This window comes from Nomascus leucogenys, chromosome 13, assembly GCF_006542625.1.
Source record: "Nomascus leucogenys isolate Asia chromosome 13, Asia_NLE_v1, whole genome shotgun sequence".
Taxonomy (NCBI): domain Eukaryota; kingdom Metazoa; phylum Chordata; class Mammalia; order Primates; family Hylobatidae; genus Nomascus; species Nomascus leucogenys.
The window spans coordinates 88041237-88061295 of NC_044393.1; the positions used below are offsets into that span (position 1 = coordinate 88041237).

At 45.9% G+C, this 20059-nt stretch overlaps 1 protein-coding gene across 1 annotated transcript in view; it reads right to left on the reverse strand.

The window, feature by feature from the left end:
* Positions 1–13285, reverse strand: part of ZC3HAV1L (zinc finger CCCH-type containing, antiviral 1 like) — a 54654-nt gene extending 41369 nt beyond the window's left edge. The window contains exons 1-4 of the mRNA XM_030826772.1: positions 12921–13285; positions 11816–11951; positions 5342–5600; positions 3373–3498 (exon numbers count right to left, since the gene is read on the reverse strand). Of these exons, the coding sequence (XP_030682632.1) occupies positions 3373–3498; positions 5342–5600; positions 11816–11951; positions 12921–13285 (886 nt within the window). The remainder of the gene's footprint in view (positions 1–3372; positions 3499–5341; positions 5601–11815; positions 11952–12920) is intronic.
* Between the last annotated feature and the right edge of the window lie 6774 nt (positions 13286–20059).

The following is a 20059-nucleotide window of genomic DNA, read 5'->3' on the forward strand; positions in this document are numbered from 1 at the left end:
AAAGTCAATATTCAATCAGAACATTTCTTGTAACAATTTGAATTTCTGGCTTCTTTTTAAAAAACTGGGCAATATGACAAAGTGGGCCCACATTCCCACATGGATACAAGAGGCAGGCGTCCCTTTTAGATGGGACAGTTTGCCACAGCACTTCTCCCTTCTCCCATTTCTCTTGAATCCAGTTCACTTCATCCATTTAACTCACCTTTCTAGTCCCTGCAGGCCTTTGAGTTTACGAATACCACCCTACATGACGGGGACCAAGGAAGGTTTCAGCAGGAAAAAAGCCGTATGATTAGGTTTGCTTTCAAAACATCAGGCAGCCAGACGGAAGGCAGAAGTGAAGAGTGGTAAGGAAACCAGTGAAATCCACAAAAGCCTATTCTATTAAAAGATTAAAACAGGGCTATCATCACTGCAGTGGGAACCGGGCACCTTTTACCAAAAACTCCCGTTAACAGATGACTTGAAAACCATGGAGTTTAAGCATCTGTAGGATATATGCAGGAAGGTGATGAGGGTTTGAAACAAGGCAGTATGTACGGGGTGGAAAGAAAGGGGCAGAGAAGGACAAATATTTGAAAGGCTTTTGAGGGGAAGAAACTCTCCAACACTGGGTAACCAATTAGACAAAGGGAACAAGGAGAAAGAAAAGTATAGGACAATTTACAGCTTTTTGCCTATGTCATTAGGTAGATAGTGGTGACATTCAAAAATAAAGAAATAAAAGGAGGAACAAGACTAGAGGAAAATTCATAATCCAATTTAGAATACCTTGAATTTGTAGTCTACAGACATGCGACTTGACATCAAAAACCCCGATAAATTATCAAAGAAAACTCTTCTCCAACTATAACACGATAACTTTCTAACAGCTGAATCATGAGTGAAAATCAGAGAAAGACAGGCATGGTTATATAAAATATTTTACAGAATGAATACCAACAAAACTAAGATTAAAGTAGACTATTATAGAACTGAATAAAACACTGCAACAAAGATGACAGAGGACCAATAACTTCACATATAAAAGCATAATGATAACATATAAACAGAACATAAGTAAAGGTCCAGCAAGTCTCTCAATGTAAAGGAAATGCATTTATACCCTACACTGTTTCCAATAAAGATTTAAGATAGCTTACTACAAAAATATACATAGTAAAATGATAAGTGTAAATAATAGTAATAATTAAATGTAAAAATTCTTTTTAATTATCACCAGGAGAAATCTGGACTAGAAAAAAAGAAACAAAATATGCAGAGCATAAGGGCTTTCAGAAATATTGTTGACAATGAAAGTAAAAAGGTCAACACAAGTGGCATGACTCTTATTATCCATTAGGAGAAAACACAGCCATTTCTCACTTTAAAAAGGACATTTTTGCTTTTTCCCCAATTGAAAAGATAGCATTTCATGATAAAAATTTCTCTACATTAATTTAGCTTTATGAAAACTTATTACATTGTCTCTGTTTCTCAAATGTTATGTTACTGCAGGACAGTTGAATTAAAAAAAAACAATGATGACATTTTACACAGTGACATTTGGGGATGACTATAATAAACAGAAAAAAAATTTAATCGCATAAAGCTGCTTCTTGTGGTACCCCTTGATGAAAACAAACCACAAAATATTGAAATGTAACTCAATGAACACAGCTGGGTAGGTGGAGAGCAGGGAGGAAGGGGGAAGGGAGAAAGGGGAAAGGGAACATGAAATGGGAGACATACAGACTTCTGATGGTCCATCCTGAGCCACAGGAATAATGGATAGAATTTAAGGGAGTGGATACACTGCTCATCCTTCGAACTATGCAACTTGGCTTTGGTAAAAGTTCAGCAAGAGATGAAGAGTAGACAGAGTCTCACGCCTGTAATCCCAGCAGTTTGGGAGGCCGAGGCAGGCGGATCACCTGAGATCAGGAGTTTGAGACCAGCCTGACCAACATGGTGAAACACCGTCTCTATTAAAAATACATAATTAACTGGGTGTGGTGATGCATGCCTGTAATCTCAGCTACTTGGGAGGCTGAGGCAGGAGAATTGCTTGAACCCGGGAGGCAGAGGTTATGGTGAGCTGAGATCGCACCATTGCACTCCAGCCTGGGCAACAAGAGTGAAACTCCGTCTCAAAAAAAAAAAAAAAAAAAAAAAAAAAGTAGACAGAGTGAGGTAGAAGTCTCTGGAGAGAACCCAAAGGTTATATACTCTGTACTATTGGCTGAGGATGGACCTACAAAAATTGAATATCATCCAAGCACAGTATTGCTGAGGTCCTTTTATGAAAATTGCGAGGCCTCGTTAAAGGCTGTCCCACATCAGCATAGATCAGGGCCCCATTAATAAAAGGTCAAATATAAAATGAAAAAATAAGGACAATCAGAAAGCAGACACCAGGAAACTATTCACTCATACATATATTTTAAAAAATGCAAATGACAGTATCCTTTAGCATCTGTAAGCTAAGCAAAAGTAAAAAATAGCTGGGAAAATTCAATATTCTGCAGATTTTAAGACAGGAGTTATATTCAAAATTTGTTAGAGGCTGGGTGCAGTGGCTCATGCCTGTAATCCTAGCACTCTGGGAGGCTGAAGCAGGCAGATCACTTGAGCCCAGGAGTTGAAGACTAGCCTGGGCAACATGGCAAAATACGCTCTCTACAAAAAAAAATACAAAAAATTAGCTGGTCGTGGTGCATACCTGTAGTCCCAGCTACTCAGGAGGCTGAGGTGTGAGGATCACCTGAGCCCAGGAAGTCAAGGCTGCAGTGAGCCGAGATCACGTCACTGCACTCCAGCCTGGGCAACAAGCAAGACCATCTCAAGTAGTTAAATAAACTATGATATATTAATGTATCTGTGCAAAAACATGATTATGTATGATGTGGACAAATATAGAAAGATGCTTGAGACAATATTAAGTAAAAAAAAAATAATAATGTGTGCAAAGTACTCTATGATTGCCACAATATAAATTGATAGAAAAACAATGGTGGACCACAGAAGTCAGCAGAGCTCCATCTACTCAGCCTAAGGAAAGCACCTAGGAGCTGCAGGTAGAAGCTGCCATCTTCAGCACTCGCCCTGGACTGGCCCCATCTGCACTCAATTTTAGCCTCTCTTTGCCTGCTCAATGTCCAACCCCATCCCCAACTACCCATGCCCAACTGTATTCTTCCAAAAGGACATTTTCTCCTTTTCCATCTTCTTTACTTCTCACAACACACTGTGAGGTAGATATTATTATGACCATTACAAATCTATCATTAAATGAATGGTTACAAATTAAAGCTAAACAGAAGGCTTGTTTTCAGATCTTCCAAGCTGGACAAGCTTCTTCTTAGTTCACTGACCCCCTTTAAGGTTTACCTGGGCAGGGCTTCTTGGCTGACTGAGCGGGGACAGAAGCCCGAGGACCAGCTTCTGCAGCTCCAGCTGCGTGCACTCCCTGCTTCTCAAGGCCTTGTGAATGCTCAGTAGAAGGTGATGAATTATCTACAAAGAGGAAAGGGATAAGTTTTCCTACGATACCCCAACTTTCATTTTATGTTGGGAGCAACAGCCCAGCTAACCAGACATCAGACAAGACTCCCAACACCTTGATTTGGAGAGTTCATGTCTTCTGGATTTTAAAAAATTGTATGTGTGTGTGGATAAAAAATAGACAGCAAGCGGAAAGTCACTATGTCACAGGAGAGACTCACCAAACAAAACCAGATGAAGACAATGACAGGCCCTAGACACAGCATAGGGTAGAAGGTACCTGCCACCATTCACGGTTCCCTAAACAGCCCCTGACACTGGTATATGCAGAGCCCTCCCTGCCTGCACTCACTATGTCTGACGCTAACATCCCAACACATGAAAACTCGATGGTGAAAGCTTAGCAACTTCGCCTTTGGTGATTTACTTTTCCCAACAGCAATTCTCCTAAGCCTACCACCTACTGATTTCTAGGTACCAGCAAATGTAACAGAATAAGTAACTGAATGCATTATAATTAAAAGAACACCAAGCCACACTTTGTAGACTAAAAAACTACTAAAGGCCAGGTGCAGTGGCCCACGCCTGTCATCCCAACACTTTGGGAGGCCAGGGCTGGAGGACTGCTTGAGCCCAGGAGTTCAAAACCAGCCTGGTCAACATAGCAAAACCTTGTCCCTACAAAAGAAAAATTTTAAAAAATAGCTGGACATGGTGGCATGTGCCTATAGTCCCAGCTACCAGGGAGGCTGAGCAGAAAGATCACTTGAGCCCAGGAGTTCGAGGCTGCAGTTGAGTCATGACTGTGCCATTGTACTCCAGCCTAGGCAACAGAGCAAGATCCTGTCTTCAAAAACAACAATAAAACTTATTGAAAGACTATGGGAATATATTTATAATGGGAATATGCAATATTCCTAGCAATATGGGAAAATATGATGTTGTATAAAGTAGAAATTTAAGATATTAAATTAACATATACTTTGAGCACAGCTGGATTCGTGTTTGTATATAACAGAATTGAAGGGCCTATAATAAAATTGTAACAAGTATAGTAGATTAGAGTGAGCAAAATCATATACAATTTTCATTTCCAGTTGCTATTTTCCAAATTGTTCTGTAATGTCGTTAAAATTACTTAAAAATTAACAAAGCCAAAAATCCTATTTATGAAAAGAAAGCCATCCCTACATTAATCTTACTTTTCCAGTCACTGGCCCGTTTCCTTCCTCTTTTTCCTAACCATGCCATTAAAACTTCTACCAGGCCAGGCGTGTGGCTCATGCCTATAATCCCAGCACTTTGGGAGGCCAAGGCAGGTGGATCATGAGGTCAAGAGATTGAGACCATCCTGGCCAACATGGTGAAACCCCATCTCTACTAAAAACACAAAAATCAGCTGGGTGTGGTGGCACATGCCTGTAGTCTCAGCTACTCGGGAGGCTGAGGCAGGAGAATCGCTTGAACCCGGGAGGTAGAGGATGCGACTGCGCCACTGCACTTCAGCCTGGGCGACAGACACTCTGTCTCAAAACAAAACAAAAAAAACCTGTTCTACCTACTTCCTGACATCCAATTTACCAACAAGCTACTGTTCAATCACTTGGGTAGATCCTAGTAGCTGGCAGTGACAGTGCTAAAGATAAACTCCAACCCTTCCCTCCTTTGGTTTGGATCACCGTTCTATACAGTAAAACGTTGCCTGTTCTAAACTTTCCCAAGAACAAAGCTGAAATTAACATAGGAACTGCTTTGCCCCCAGACTCACTTTCATGTCACTGTTCTTACTTCTTTACAGTGAAGCATCCCAAAACTATATTGCTGATACTTCTCTGTCCTCCTTGGATATTCCTACCTGTATTTTCAAGCATCTTGTGCAGCTTCATATGCTTGTAGGTGGAGATTATCTGAAAATTAACAACACTTGGAATATTCAGTCCTTGGTCCTGTAGCAGCTTCAAAGATGCAGCATGGATAAGCTGATGAGACCGTTTGCAGGTCTGAAGTTTGCATTCTCCCTTGACAAAGGATTTACACACGTGAAACTTGTTGCATTTATCCTTGAGGTTGCAGTAGCCATAGAGGGCTTCCCCTTTGTTGTAGAGCAAACAGACCTGGTACAGAAATGAAGCAACACCTGAAATATTAGTTTTCTTTTTTTTTTTTTTTTTTTTTGGCCGGGGGGGAGATGGAGTCTCGCTCTGTCACCCAGGCTGGAGTGCAGTGGCACCATCTTGGCTCACTGCAACCTCCATCTCCCGGGTTCAAGCAATTCTCCTGCCTCAGCCTCCCAAGTAGCTGAGAATACAGGCGTTCACCACCACAGCCAGCTAATTTTTGTATTTTTAGTAGAGACGGGGTTTCACCATGTTGGCCAGGCTGGACTCCAACTCCTCACCTCAGGTGATCTGGCCACCTCGGCCTCTCAAAGTGCTGGGATTACAGGTGTGAGCCACCACACCCGGCCAATATTAGCTTTCACTCTATCTTTGAAGCCAAAAGACTATAGCTTCTCTAGCTAAACTGAAGACTAAATGACATCTTCTGATCACCAGTGGCTGTTAAAATCTTTGGGTGAAAGCCTGATGATAGTGTAGTGGTGCTAACCATACTCCAGCTGCTGTGGGCATTGGCTGCTCGTGACTCACAGCTGCCCCTCTCTTACTTTACACTCTCAGCTGACCTGCCCTCTGTCCCCAAAGCCTGTAGCCAATGAATGACGTAGATAAAGCTAAAAACAATGCTAGAGTGCCTCAAAGCTAGACTCAGTGTGATCTTTGTTCCACAGCTCCCCATGAATCAAGTCAAGGCCAGACCTTATGTGCTTGTAGCTTTTCCTTCCTTAGACCCTGCTTGCCTCTCTCCCACACTGGGTTTTCCTGAAAAGCCCACCCTCAAAAAGATCACATGTACCTGGGTCTCTATCTCAGGCTCTGCTTCCAGGGAAACCAATTTCAACGGGTGGCACAAAGATATAATTTATGATCCAGACAAGGGCATTTTTAGGCTGCAAGGGAGCACTATTAATAATCGCACTGGGACAACTAACATAAACTGGGTCCATCCCAGACACATCAAGACCACACTGATGGGGAACTTTATAATGATGGGATCAGGCTGTTGACCCTGAAACCACGCATCAGTCTTAGCCTCTCACACAAAGATGACATTATATGCCTCCTGATGTGATGCAACAGGAAACAGAACTGTCCAGGTTTTACTATGAAAGTCTGACATCCCTGGCAACCCCTCAGTCCCAGGCAAATGGGATGGCGAGTCACCCTAACGATGCTGCACATGTAAAAAAATTCTTGCTATAAAATAAATCCTGGCCGGGCGCAGTGGCTTACACCTGTAATCCTAGCACTTTGGGAGGCCAAGGCAGAAGGATCACCTGAGGTCAGGAGTTCCTAACAGCCTGGCCAACACGGTGAAACCCCGACTCTACTAAAAATACAAAAATTAGCCAGGCAAGATGGCACACGCCTGTAATTCCAGCTACTGGGGAGGCTGAGGCAGGAGAATCACATGAACCGGGGAGGTGGAGGTTGCAGTGAGCCAAGATTGTGCCACTGCACTCCAGCCTGGGCAACACAGCAAGACTCCGTTTTAAAAATAAAATAAAATAGAGGCAGAGGTTGCAGTGAGCCGAGATCGCGCCACTGCACTCCAGCCTGGGCGACAGAGCGAGACTCCATTTCAAAGATAAATAAGGCCAGGTGTGGTGGCTCACGCCTGTAATCCCAGCACTTTGGGAGGCCAAGGAGGGTGGATCAAAAGGTCAGGAGTTCAAGACCAGCCTGGACAATGTGGTGAAACCCCGACTCTACCAAAAATACAAAAATTAGCCAGTCGTGGTGGCACCTGTTAATCCCAACTGCTTGGGAGGCTGAGGCAGAATTGCTTAACCCGGGTGGCAGAGGTTGCAATGAGCCGAGATTGTGCCACTGCACTCCAGGCCGGACGACAGAGTGAGTCTCCATCTCAAAAAAAAATAATAATAAATAATAAATAAATAAATAAATAAATAAAATAAAGTAAAATAAATCCTAAATCTGATCAAAATTTGAGGGATACAGGAACATGTTCAATAGTACTACAGGAATGTAATCAGTCAAATCTAAAATATGGGAAATCCTACAAGACACAGATGACCTGGTTTAAAATGAAATAGCATCCTATTTATAATTGTGATGCCAATTTCCTAAAATAAATTCATAACTTTAATGCAATTTCTACCCTTCTCAAAGAATTCCTTTAAAATAGTTTTAGGAATTTAAGTGATTCTAAAGCTTATCTGGAAAAGGAGACATGAATTGATTAAACAAACAAACAAAATTAGGCAGGCACAGTGGCTCATGGCTGTACTCCTAGCACTTTGGGAGACCAAGGATGGCAAATTGCTTGAGCCAAGGAGTTCAAGACCAGCCTAGGCAACACAGCAAGACCCTGTCTCTACAAAAAAATTTAAAAAGTTGACTGGGCACAGTGGCTCACGCCTGTAATCCTAACACTTTGGGAGGCCAAGGCAGGCGAATTGCCTGAGCTCAGGAGTTTGAGATCAGCCTGGGCAACATGGTGAAACCCTGTCACTACTAAAAATACAACAAATTAGCTAGGCATGGTGGCACATGCTTGTAGTCCCAGCTACTAGGGAGGCTGAGGCACGAGAATTGCTTGAACCTGGGAGGCAGAGGTTGCAATGAGCTAAGATCATGCCACTGCACTCCAGTCTGGGTGACAGAGAGAGACTCTGTCTACAAAACAAACAAACAAAAAAAAAAGTATCTGGGGGCCGGGCGCTATGGCTCACGCCTGTTATCCCAGCACTTTGGGAGGCCAAGGTGGGCGGATCACTTGAGGTCAGGAGTTCAAGACCAGCCTAGCCAAAATGACAAACCCCATCTCTACTCAAAATACAAAAAACTAGCTGGGTATGGTGGCGAGCACCTGCAATCCCAGCTACTCGGGAGGCTGAGGCAGGAGAATCGCTTGAACCAGGGAGGTGGAGATTGCAGTGAGCTGAGATCACGCCACTGCACTCCAGCCTGGGCAATAGAGCAAGATTCCGTCTCAAAAAAAAAACAAAAAAAAGTAGCTGGGTGTGGTAGTGTACACCTGTAGTCCCAGCTACTCGAGAGGCTGAAGTGCGAGGATTGCTTGAGCCCAGGAGATCAGGGTTGCAGTGAGCTATGACCAGCCTGGGCAACATGGCAAAACCCTGTCTCTGCACTCCAGCCTGAGTGACACAGCGAGAACATGTCTCTAAAAGAGTAAATAAACTTTAAAAATGAAAGATAAACTAATTAGTATGATAGTGGTTCAAGAATTGGAGATCATGGAAAATAGATCCTAGACCTACTCCAAATACTAGAACAGCCTGTTCCTTATAGATTTGTTAAAATTAAGGAGAATAGGAATATGTAGGTCGAAGGGAACAAAGTTTCAATTAGACAGGATGAATTTCTGGAAATCCGCGGTATGGCAAGGTGATTGTAGTTAATAATAACATAATGGCCGGGCACAGTGGCTCACACCTATAATCCCAGCACTCTGGGAGGCTGAGGCGGGCAGATCATGATGAGGTCAGGAGATTGAGACCATCCTGGCTAACAAGGTGAAACTCCATCTCTACTAAAAAAATAGAAAAACTTAGCTGGGCATGGTGGTGGGTGCCTGTAGTCCCAGCTACTCGGGAGGCTGAGGCAGGAGAATGGCATGAACCCGGGAGGCGGAGCTTGCAGTGAGCCAAGATCGCACCACTGCACTCCAGCCTGGGTGACAGAGTGAGACTCCATCTCGAAAAAAAAAAATAAATAAATAAAATAAAATAAAATTAAATTAAAATAAAATAAAATAAATAAATAATAAAATTAAATTTAAAAATAACATACTGTATACCTGAAAATTGCTGTCCTTACCACACCCAAAAAATAACAGCTATGTGAAGTAATAGTATGCTCATTAGCTTAATCGTTGCAATCAATTCACAATGTAAATATATTAAAACATCACATTGTACACTGTAAATACAAAATTATTTGTCAACTATACTTTAATAAAGACAAAAATTTGATAGAATTCAACTATGAAACTATCTAAGCCTGGCCAGGCGCAGTGGCTCACGCCTGTAATCCCAGCACTTTGGGAGGCTGAGGCAGAAGGATCACTTGAGGTCAGGCATTTAAGACCAGCCTGGCCAACACAGCGAAACACTATCTCTACCAAAAAGTACAAAAATTAGCTGGGCATGGTGGCACATGCCTGTAGTCCCAACTATTCAGGAGACTGAGGTGGGAGAATCACTTGAACTCAGGAGGCAGAGGCTACAGTGAGCCGAGGTACTTCCACAGCCTGTGTGAGAGAGTAAGACCCTGTCTCAAAAAAAAAAAACAAAATAACAAACTATATAAGTCTGATGTTTTCTTGTGCAAGCCTTCTAACTAATGCTTTGAGGTTTAATGGTTTTATTTTAAAAATTTTTATGAGACTATTTTGGCTTTCCGTTTCTTCTTGAATTCATTTTGACAAGCTGTATTTTTCTAGAAATTTGTCTGTTAATGCACCAGCATGAAACTTTACGTATTTGTCTATTGTCTTTTTTATTGAGAGAGTGGTAAAAGCAATCATCAGGCATTTCATACAAGAGATGTGAGGCACCATTCTTGCCTCATGCACTGTGTTTTTCCACAGTCCCTGCTGTCCACATGATCACGTTTTGTGCCACATGTCACCTACTTCCAGTCCCAGGTAATGGGGACAAGTGGAGGCACAGGGGAGGCTCCTGTTGTAAGTGCAGCCAACCCATCAGCTGCTCACAAAACACTGAAGTGTCTAATATGACAAGGTGAGGCTGGGCCCAGGATACACCCTAAAAAAGGGCACACCAAACAAACATTCGATAGATTTGACAAAATAAAAATACTAAGCTTCTATAAATCAAAAAGTACTATAAAATTAAAAGGCAAATAGCAGCAGCACCACACCTTCTGAGAGAGGAAGGACTGGACCCAGCCTCATAGCTGCAGCCACCCTCCTCACCCTTCCTGCCAATAACCTGCGTCAGCTAGCTTGGATCTACTTTGGGCAACATGGTTGGTTGGAATGCATCTGGCTCACAACCATGACATACCAGACTTGGCTTCAGTGCTCGAAGAAATGAAACAGGTTATGCACGTCAGGAAGAAACCTACTTGTTCCTGAGATCAACTCCAGGACTGCCTTCTGGGTACAGATTCTGCTGCCTTGAGAGCAGCCTCTGCCACCTGCACCAAAGGCTCCAGCTCCTACCTCTAGTCTTGTGGCTATCTTCCTTTCTAGACGCTGAAATGCCTTAGAGTTAAAATCAGGCCACAATCATCAACTATCCTCTGTGTTTTCTCAACATCTCCCCTTCTTCCCATCCCTCTTCTGGCCAAGTGGAGGTGTCTATGATAGCATCACTGTGCTAGATTAGAAAACCTTGCTTTTAATTGGTGGTCTTAATTGATGTTCCAATTTTCTCTTGTAATTTGTACAATTTTTTTTTTTTTTTTTTTTCTGACAGAGTCTCGCTCTGTCGCCCAGGCTGGAGTGCAGTGGCGCAATCTCCGCTCACTGCAAGCTCCGCCTCCTGGGCTCACGCCATTCTCCTGCCTCAGCCTCCGGAGTAGCTGGGACTACAGGCGCCCGCCACCATGCCCGGAGAATTTTTTGTATTTTTAGTGGAGACGGGGTTTCACCGCATTAGCCAGGATGGTCTCGATCTCCTGACCTCGTGATCCGTCCGCCTCGGCCTCCCAAAGTGCTGGGATTACAGGCGTGAGCCACCGCGCCCGGCCGTACTATTTTGTTTCTAAAACTTCTTTGTGTATGGCCAAACTGAAACAAACATACTATTTCGCCATGGTAGCAATTATAAAGGGTACCTTTAAAGCATTTGAAGCCGGGCGCGGTGGCTCACGCTTGTAATCCCAGCACTTTGGGAGGCCGAGGCGGGCGGATCACGAGGTCAGGAGATCGAGACCACGTTGAAACCCCGTCTCTACTAAAAAATACAAAAAATTAGCCGGGCGTGGTGGCGGGCGCCTGTAGTCCCAGCTACTTGGAGAGGCTGAGGCAGGAGAATGGCGTGAACCTGGGCGGCGGAGCTTGCAGTTAGCCGAGATCGCGCCACTGCACTCCAGCCTGGGCGACAGAGCAAGACTCCGTCTCAAAAAAAAAAAAAAAAAGCATTTGAAACTGAATCATGTTGCTTCAAAGCAATTAAAATTAATATATAAAGCCAAAAGAAAAATGGGGAAAGTACTTGTAACAAATGTGACATGAGGGTGACTCCTTGGTGACTCACCTCGGGTAAAAGACAGGGGTCATTCTGCAAAAGCAGGATCCGAAGCTGGTTTTCATTGAGACCAAAAAGTCCATGGTTTTTCAGGACCTGCATGTTGACAGGTGTGTGGATATCATGGGAAAGGGTACAGGTAGACCTAAAAGAACAAAGCCCTCGGTCAGATGCCCAGGTGAAGAAGGACCAGTCTGTCCAATTCCTTGCCTTGAGCAGCTTTCAATCTAATACATGTGAAGTTGAGTAATTTTCATGAAACCGGGGATAGTATGGCCTAATAAGCACTGATGGAAAATAAGAAAGTTGGGTTGAAGCAACTCCTCTCCCAGGGTCATTTGAATTTTCAGTAGGGATGCTTTGAAGCCAAGGGTCGCCCACCTCGCCTGAGGATGCGCATCTGTTCTGTAGGCGACTGCACCTGGCCTTCTCCCCGGCAACAGCTGCCACAGTCCACCAACGTTAAAAAGAAAGGGCCCCTATCCCCAGCACCGCTTTGGCAGGGTGTGTGGCTAGAGACAACCAAGGAAAATTCGGGGCTGTGAAGCACAGCCTGGGGTCAGGAGACGGCCCCGAACCCCAGCTCTGGCAGTCAGGAACCACAGGGCCTCACCCAAGTCATCCAGCCCTGTTTCCTGGGGTGAGACTGGCTCAGCGCTGTTAAACCTAGAGGGCGCAGACCCGCTTCTGCACAAGTGTGTGGATATGGGGGAACGGCGATTTCCGGCTAAAGGATCCAGGGATCTCATGGGATCCTCAGACGCCCCTCGCCCCCCACCTCCCGCCAAAGATCACCAGAGTAAGTGAACTCCTAAGTCCCAGTCCGGATTTAACCCGGCCGCGTCGCGCAGGATCCGGGGGGCGGGCGGGGGTAGCAACTTTTCCGGCGGGGGCGGTTGAGACGTCTCCATGGAGAGGACCTTCGCGCCTTTCCGCCCAGCTCCTGGGAGCGCGGGAGAGGCCGCCCAGGAAAGGCCTGCGGGAGGGGGTCGTCCAGCCCCGCGTCCCCGGCCCCGGGCAGGACTAAGCCCCTCTTCCCGTCGCTCCCGCTTCCAGAAGGACGGCCAGGCCCGCAGCCAGCGCCCACAGTCCCCGCCCGCCGCCGCCTTCTCACCAGCAGTCCCGGTTGGGGCACTTGCCCAGCATGTGCCGGCGGCAGAAGTGCAGCTGGTCGCAGGCCTGGCACTCGCCGCGCTGGTAGCGGGCGCAGAGGCGCACAGAGGACACGGCCACCACCCTCCAGGCGGAGGTGCCGCCACCGCCCACCGCGCCGGCCGCCGCCTCGGCCTCCGCGTCCCCGAGGCCCTCCTGCGTCTCCACCTCCTGCAGCAGGAAACGCTCGGGCCCGGCGCGCTGCAGCACGTCCCGGAGCCTGGCCTCCGACAGCTCCACGTGGCCGCGCAGGTCCCTCAGGAACATGCGGCCGCCGTGGGCGCACAGCACCTTGGTGAGGAAGGAGCACACTGTGGGCTCCGCCATGGTCGCTGGCGCGGGCCCTGTGCGCGCGGCGCCGCGAGCCCGGGCGGGCAGGCTCCTCCCAGTCACGTCCACGATTTCCAGCGAACATCCCGGGGATGGGCCTGGGCCTGGCGAGGGGTGGGCCTGCGGGAGGCCGGAAGAGGGGCGGCCCCGGCGCGTGGAAGCAGGGTACGGCGCCTGCGGATTCCCTGGACGCGGACTCAGGCGGGGACAGCGTTGATGGAGCGTCTGATCCGCCCGAGCACCGTTCAGGGCGAGGCCTGGCCTTGAGGGGCTTGTATAATGGGAGTCGCAAAGGACTCGCCAACAAGTAAGACAACTGGTAGTGCTAGGGAGGCCTGCGGAGAAGGCGAAATAGATAAAAGGTGGTAGGAGGTGAGTGGCCGGTCTGCTTCGGGGGAGGTGGCCACTAGCCACATGTGGCTGCTAAGCACTTCTGGGATTTGTTGTTGTTGTTGTATTTTTATTTTTGGAGACAAGGCCTCACTTTATCGCCCAGGCTGGAGTGCAGTGGCGCTATCATAGTTCGCTGCAGCCTGGAACTCCTGGGCTCAAGCGATCCTCCCACCTCAGCCTCCTGAGTAGCTGAGACTGAAGGTTCACATTACTAATTTTTTTGGTTTTTGTTTTGCCTCGTAGAAACGAGGTCTCCTCATGTTGCCCAGGCTGGTCTCGAACTCTTCAAGCGGTCCACCTGCCTCAGCCTCCCAGAGCACTGGAATTACAGGCGTGAGCCACCCCGCGGGGCCTGGTGAGCTTTATTGGAAAGTGGCTAGTCCGAATTGAGATGTGATGTAAGTGTGAAATACACACACTAGATTTTGAGGACTGAGAGTGAAAAAAAGAACGTAAAATATCTCATTAACTTTATATGAATCACGTTAAACATAATATTTTGGATATATTTGGATAAATAAAATGTTATGACAACTTCATGTGTTGCTTCTACTTTCCTAATGTAGCTATGAGGAAATTTTACATTGCAAATGTGGATTACCTTATTTTTGTTGAGCAGCACCAGTCTAGACCTGCCTTAAGCATCCATGCATTTTGTCCAACACCTTGCTTGTTTAATGAACATTTGTTGAGCCAACTACTAACGCAGTGACAGTACAAAGATGAATCAGACCATCAGAGAACTCAGCCAGCCTAGCTGCTACTTTACAAGGTGCTTGTGAGGATTAAATGCATTAATGTCATGTAATGTAAAGAAGCTGGAGAGGAAGACAATTGGCCAGATGCCAGAAGACCTTCTCTGCCATGCTGTGAAATTTGGACTTATATCCCGAGAACTTTGAGAAGTCACTAAAGGATTTTCATCTGGGAAGTGTGGATATCTCCTGAATGCCACTCAAGGTGTGTCATTCAGCTCTGAGCTTTAATGTCTTCTCTTCAGCAAAACCTTTCCTGACTTATCAAATCTAAAGTAGCTCCCCAGTCTGCATGGAACTTGCCACTGATATTTTTCTTCTTTATTGTTTATTTATATATTTAGCTATAGAATTCAGGCTCATGAAAGCAGGAACCTTGTTTTGTTCATTGCTGTATCCCTACCACCTAAAATAGTACCTGGCCATATTGTAGGATAGGTGTTTTAGAAAGACCCCTGGCAGCAATGAGAAGAATGGATTTCTAGAAAAGCAAGACGAGGTGGGGAATAACAGAAAATAAGCAAGATTTGAGGGACTATAACCCAAATGTTATTTATGTTGAGTTTGCAGTGGACAACCCAAGGTAAGATGCTCAACAGGCAGGTGTATTCTGTGTACAGGTCTAGACCTTGAGGGACATGAGAAGGGAAGGGATGTAGATTTGCGTGACATCAGAGTATTAGGTAACTGAGAGTTGAGAGTTGATAAGATCACCCGGCAAAAATGAAGAGTGTGAAAAAGCAGAGGTGGGGGGAAAGAACCTTGGCAAATACCCACATTAAATAAGCAAGTGGGGGAAGAGAAAAATAGGCAGTAGCCTACGTCCCCTTGGCACTCAGCATTTGTTCCTGAACTCTCTGCCTAAGCTTTTCCAACAGAAAGAGCAAGCAGCCAGCAGGAAAGGCAGGCTGGAATTACCAAGGAGCCAACACCTCCAGGAAGAGCACTCATCCAGGGATGTTGGGGAATTGGTGGTTTGAGGATGCACTCTCAACCCTAAAGTTGGCATGAGGATTATTTTAAACTAAAGACATGTAAGATTGAATAGAGGCAAAAAGAAGCCTTCTTGAAGCTTCCTTTATTTCAGTAAAAGCAGAACCTTCTGGGAATGAGGCTGCCATTCATCCCCTCTCCAGGGGTTTATGGACATAAAACAGAAGACCACGTGCACCTGCATAAACAAACATGATCACAAACTTCCTTATCTCCTGTTTGTTCCCTAGAAACCCCTTTGTTCTTTCCATAGGAGCCTTTTTGCCCCCCTCTCTCTCCTATTAAGTTAGGTAAATAAATCATCATCACTTCTTTTGTGCAGTGCCATATGCATATATATTTTTTCTCTTGTCAGTTAAATTTGCAGCCCCTCAGAACTGAACATAAGAGAAAGCAGGAAAAGTTTTTCCTCCCCAGCAATGGATCAAATCGCCCAACTCATTATTCCTCATGTGGAACCACTTGGAAGTGTACATTCCATGGTCTCCCAATGTTTCCTCAGTGGAACTGAACCCCAGTTGCCCACAGCCACACCTGCTCATTAGCACTCCCCATACAGTCTTCCTTTCCTTGCCCCACCTCCCCATTCCTCTGCCAGTGTTTCTTAGGATCACCTCCCAAGTAAACTGCGTGCATTCAATCCTTGTCTGATTGCTCCTGAGGGAACATAGCCCAACATATAAACTGATAAGGAGAGGTTAGAGAAAACTGAGTCATTCATGGACACGCAGAGGAGAGAGTTTCAAGGAGGAAGTGATCAGCATAGTGAGATACTACAGAGAGGAGCTTTCCTACAAGGGAAAGCTTGTAGGCAGTGATAACCTAGGCAAGTTTGTTTCAGAGGAATAACGAGAAAAGGTAGATTTCTGTAGGTTTAAAAAAAGAAGAATGGAAAAATCCGGGACTTTAGACTACTTCTAAAAGTAAGGTAATGATAATAAGAGGAAGACACAAGACTGAGAAAGGTATTTTATTATAGGAGAGACAAGCATAGTTACATGCTGAGTAGAAAGAGCCAGTAAGGCCGGGTGCAGTGGCTCATGCCTGTAATCCCAGCACTTTGGGAGGCTGAGGCAGGCGGATCATGAGGTCAGGAGATTGAGACCATCCTGGCTAACATGGTGAAACCCCATCTCTACTAAAAATAGAAAAAATTAGCCAGGCGTGGTGGCGGGCGCCTGTAGTCCCAGCTACTCGGGAGGCTGAGGCAGGAGAATGGAGTGAACTGGGGCGGGGGAGCTTGCAGTGAGCCGAGATTTCACCACTGTACTCCAGCCTGGGGAACCAAGCGAAACTCCGTCTCAAAAACAAAACAAAAAGAAAAGAAAGAGCCAGTAAGAATGGAAAGTTGAAAATAAAGGAGGCCAGGCGCAGTGGCTCATGCCTGCAGTCCCAGCACTTTGGGAGGCTGAGGCAGGAGAATCACTTGAGCCGAGGAGTTTGAGATCAGCTTGGGCAACATGGTAGAACCCCATCTCTACTAAAAATGCAAAAATTAGCTAGGCATGGCGGCATGTGCCTGTACTCCCAGCTACTCAGGAGGCTGAGGTGGGAGGATTGCTTGAGTCTAGGAGGTCAGAGGCTGCAGTGAGCCAAGATCGTGCTACTGCACTCCAGCCTGGGCAACAGAAAAAGGTATGAAGGAAGGGAAAGGAAAGAAAAGGAAGGAGAGAGAGAAGAAAAAAAGAAAGAGTATCAAGGAAAGGGGAATGGTAATCAGCGGGGGATGTCCATAGGCAGTGAGGGAGAATGGGAGACGTCAGAGGAACTAACCTTTCACGGAGGGGAGATGCTTCTTCCATTCACACAACAGGAAAGGAGACAAGGATTAGAGCATCTAAAGACAAGTTTGTAGGCTTTGTTTTGTTTTGTCTTTTTAAGTTTAAGGCAAAACCAAGAATGGGTGGTGGAGAGTCACTTGAGGAGACCATAAAGGCTTGACAAAGCTGACTTGTGGAGTGGGGAGAAGCCTGACAGGTAGGACTGGTGGGCATGGGGAGGGCCTTGCCAAGGCCACAAATTGGCAGTGGCATTGATCCGAACAGTGCTGCAATTCTAAAAGCTTTCAAGGTGTAAGAACAGAATTTGATTCACCTTTAGGTTTTGCCAGTGGATGAGACTTAAGGTCCAAGGTTCTGGATGATTGAAAGTATGAATTGAAAGAGTGATCAGGGAGCTGGGTGCAGTGACTCATGCCTGTAATCCCACCACCTTGGGAGGCCGAGGCAGGTGGATCACCTGAGGTCGGGGATTCAAAACCAGCCTTAGCAACGTGGTGAAACCCTGTCTCTACCCAAAATTACAAAAATTAGCCAGGTGTGGAGGCACACGCCTGTAATCGTAGCACTTTGGAAGGCTGAGGCAGGGGGATTACCTGAGGTCAGGAGTTCGAGACCAGCCTGGCCAACATATTGAAACCCCATCTCTACTAAAATTAGCCAGGCATGGCAGTGGGTACCTGTAATCTCAGCTACTCAGGAGGCTCAGGTGGGAGAATCACTTGAACCTGGGAAGCGGAGGCTGCAGTGAGCTGAGATCGCACCACTGCACTCCAGCCTGGGAGACAGAGTGAGGCCCTGTTTCAAAAAAAAAAAAAAAAGAGAAGAAAAGCAAGAGTGGTCAGGGGCTGAACAATGGGCAGAGAAAGAAGACTGTATGTGAATGAAATGTAGGAGGGCGAGAGAGCTAAAAAGCAGGCTGGGGTCAGAGGTAGAATATAGAGGTTTGGGATTTCAGAAACAGCAGTTCTAGGCCAGATGCGGTGGTTCATGCCTATAATTCCAGCACTTTGGGAAGCCGAGGCAGGAGGATCAGTTGGGGTCAGGAATTCAAGACCAGCCTGGCCAACATGTGAAAACCCATCTCTACTAAAAATTAGCTGGGCATGGTGGTGGGCGCCGGTAATCTCAGCTACTTGGGAGGCTGAGGCAGGAGAATCGCTCGAACCCTGGAGGCAGAGGTTGCAGTGAGCTGAGATCACACCATTGCTCTCCAGCCTAGGCGACAGAGCGAGACTCTGTCTCAAAAAAAAAAAAAAAAAAAAAAAGCAGTTCTAGAGTAATTCTAACTGATGACAGTATGACAGTGGGGTGATGGCTATTGGTTCCCCGAATAGTGAGGACAGTGAAGACAGGTGTTAATGACATCTAAGGCTAGGGGTGTTGCATGGGTTGACCATAGTGAACACTGAAGGAAAAGGGAGGATTTTAAGTGGAGAGGAAGACTATGAGGCACAGTGTGGAGAAGACTCCAAGAGTAAATGCAGGAGTTAATGGGGGACGGGTGGGGAGGTGAGAGGGAAGAGGTAGAGACTTTTCCTACAGATACACACTTAACCTGCAGACTCTGCAGCTGAACTTCTGGGTTTAGAATCTTGGTTCTGGCACTCAGTAGCCGTGACACCATGCACAGGTTATGTGACTCCTCAGCAAAGGTATAGATCCTGGAGTCAGAGTGTGTGACACTTGAATCTGGGAATAAATAAGACCATTCATGGGGAAGTGCATAGAGGGGTAAAAAGGAAAGATCCCAGAGCAGACTGTTTATTGAAGCATGTGGATTTTTCAGGAAGAAGAGGGTGACATTAGATGCCGGGCAGGTTCACAAGGGAATGGAAAAGAGAAAACAGGAGGTTGAGATTGGGGGTGGTATTTTAGGATTGGAGCTTTTAAGACTTAAGCACTTCCTGGAACGTTCTGATGTCTCCTCCCACTCTGATTCTGAAGCTCATTCTCAAGCTTATGGTCACTCAGGCACACATCTGTAGCACGAGCTTTGGAGCAAGTCACTCCGGGGACATGCACTGATATCACTGTTATAAACTCATCTGCTCTGGTCTTAACCTTCTAAATGAAACCTGCCCGTTAGCCCCTGAACTCTTTCCAAGACATGTCCCAGAACATGGCCCCCATGGCCCCAGACACACACGCTTAGCACTCAACTAAGTATTGCGTTTCATGGCAGTTCTCTTTACAGTAGCTAAGGTATGAAGGTATGAGTGGAAAGTGGTTGCTATTTAGCTTCATTTCTTTTTTCTTTTTTTTCTTTTTTTCTTTTTGAGACAGACTCTTGCTCTGTCACCCAGGCTGGAGTGCCATGGCACAGTCTTGACTCACTGCAACCTCCACCTACTGGGTTCAAGCAATTCTCCTGCCTCAGTCTCCCAAGTACCTGGGACTACAGGCGTGTGCCACCACGCCCAGCTAATTTTTATATTTTTAGTAGAGACAGGGTTTCACCATGTTGGCCAGGATGGTCTCGATCTCTTGACCTCGTGATCCACCCGCCTCAGCCTCCCAAAGTGCTGGGACTACAGGCAGGAGCCACTGCACCCGGCCATAGCTTCATTTCTACCAAATGCTGGACTGAGGAGTCCACCAGAAACTAGATAATGGCAGGTTTTCTTGGACACATTATGACAAAGTAAACAAACTCATAGAAAAAATAATAAAAAAAACTCCAGGATCTGCTCATGCTTGGTTTGATAGCATTTTTGTGTGTTTCAATCCAGGTGCTTTGACAGCAATGACTGCTTTATTTATATTGAGGTCCAAGTCAAATAGCAGTTTTACCTTCACTTTATCAAATCTCTGCTGCTGTAGAACTTGCTCTCCCTCTCCATTTCCCTCAC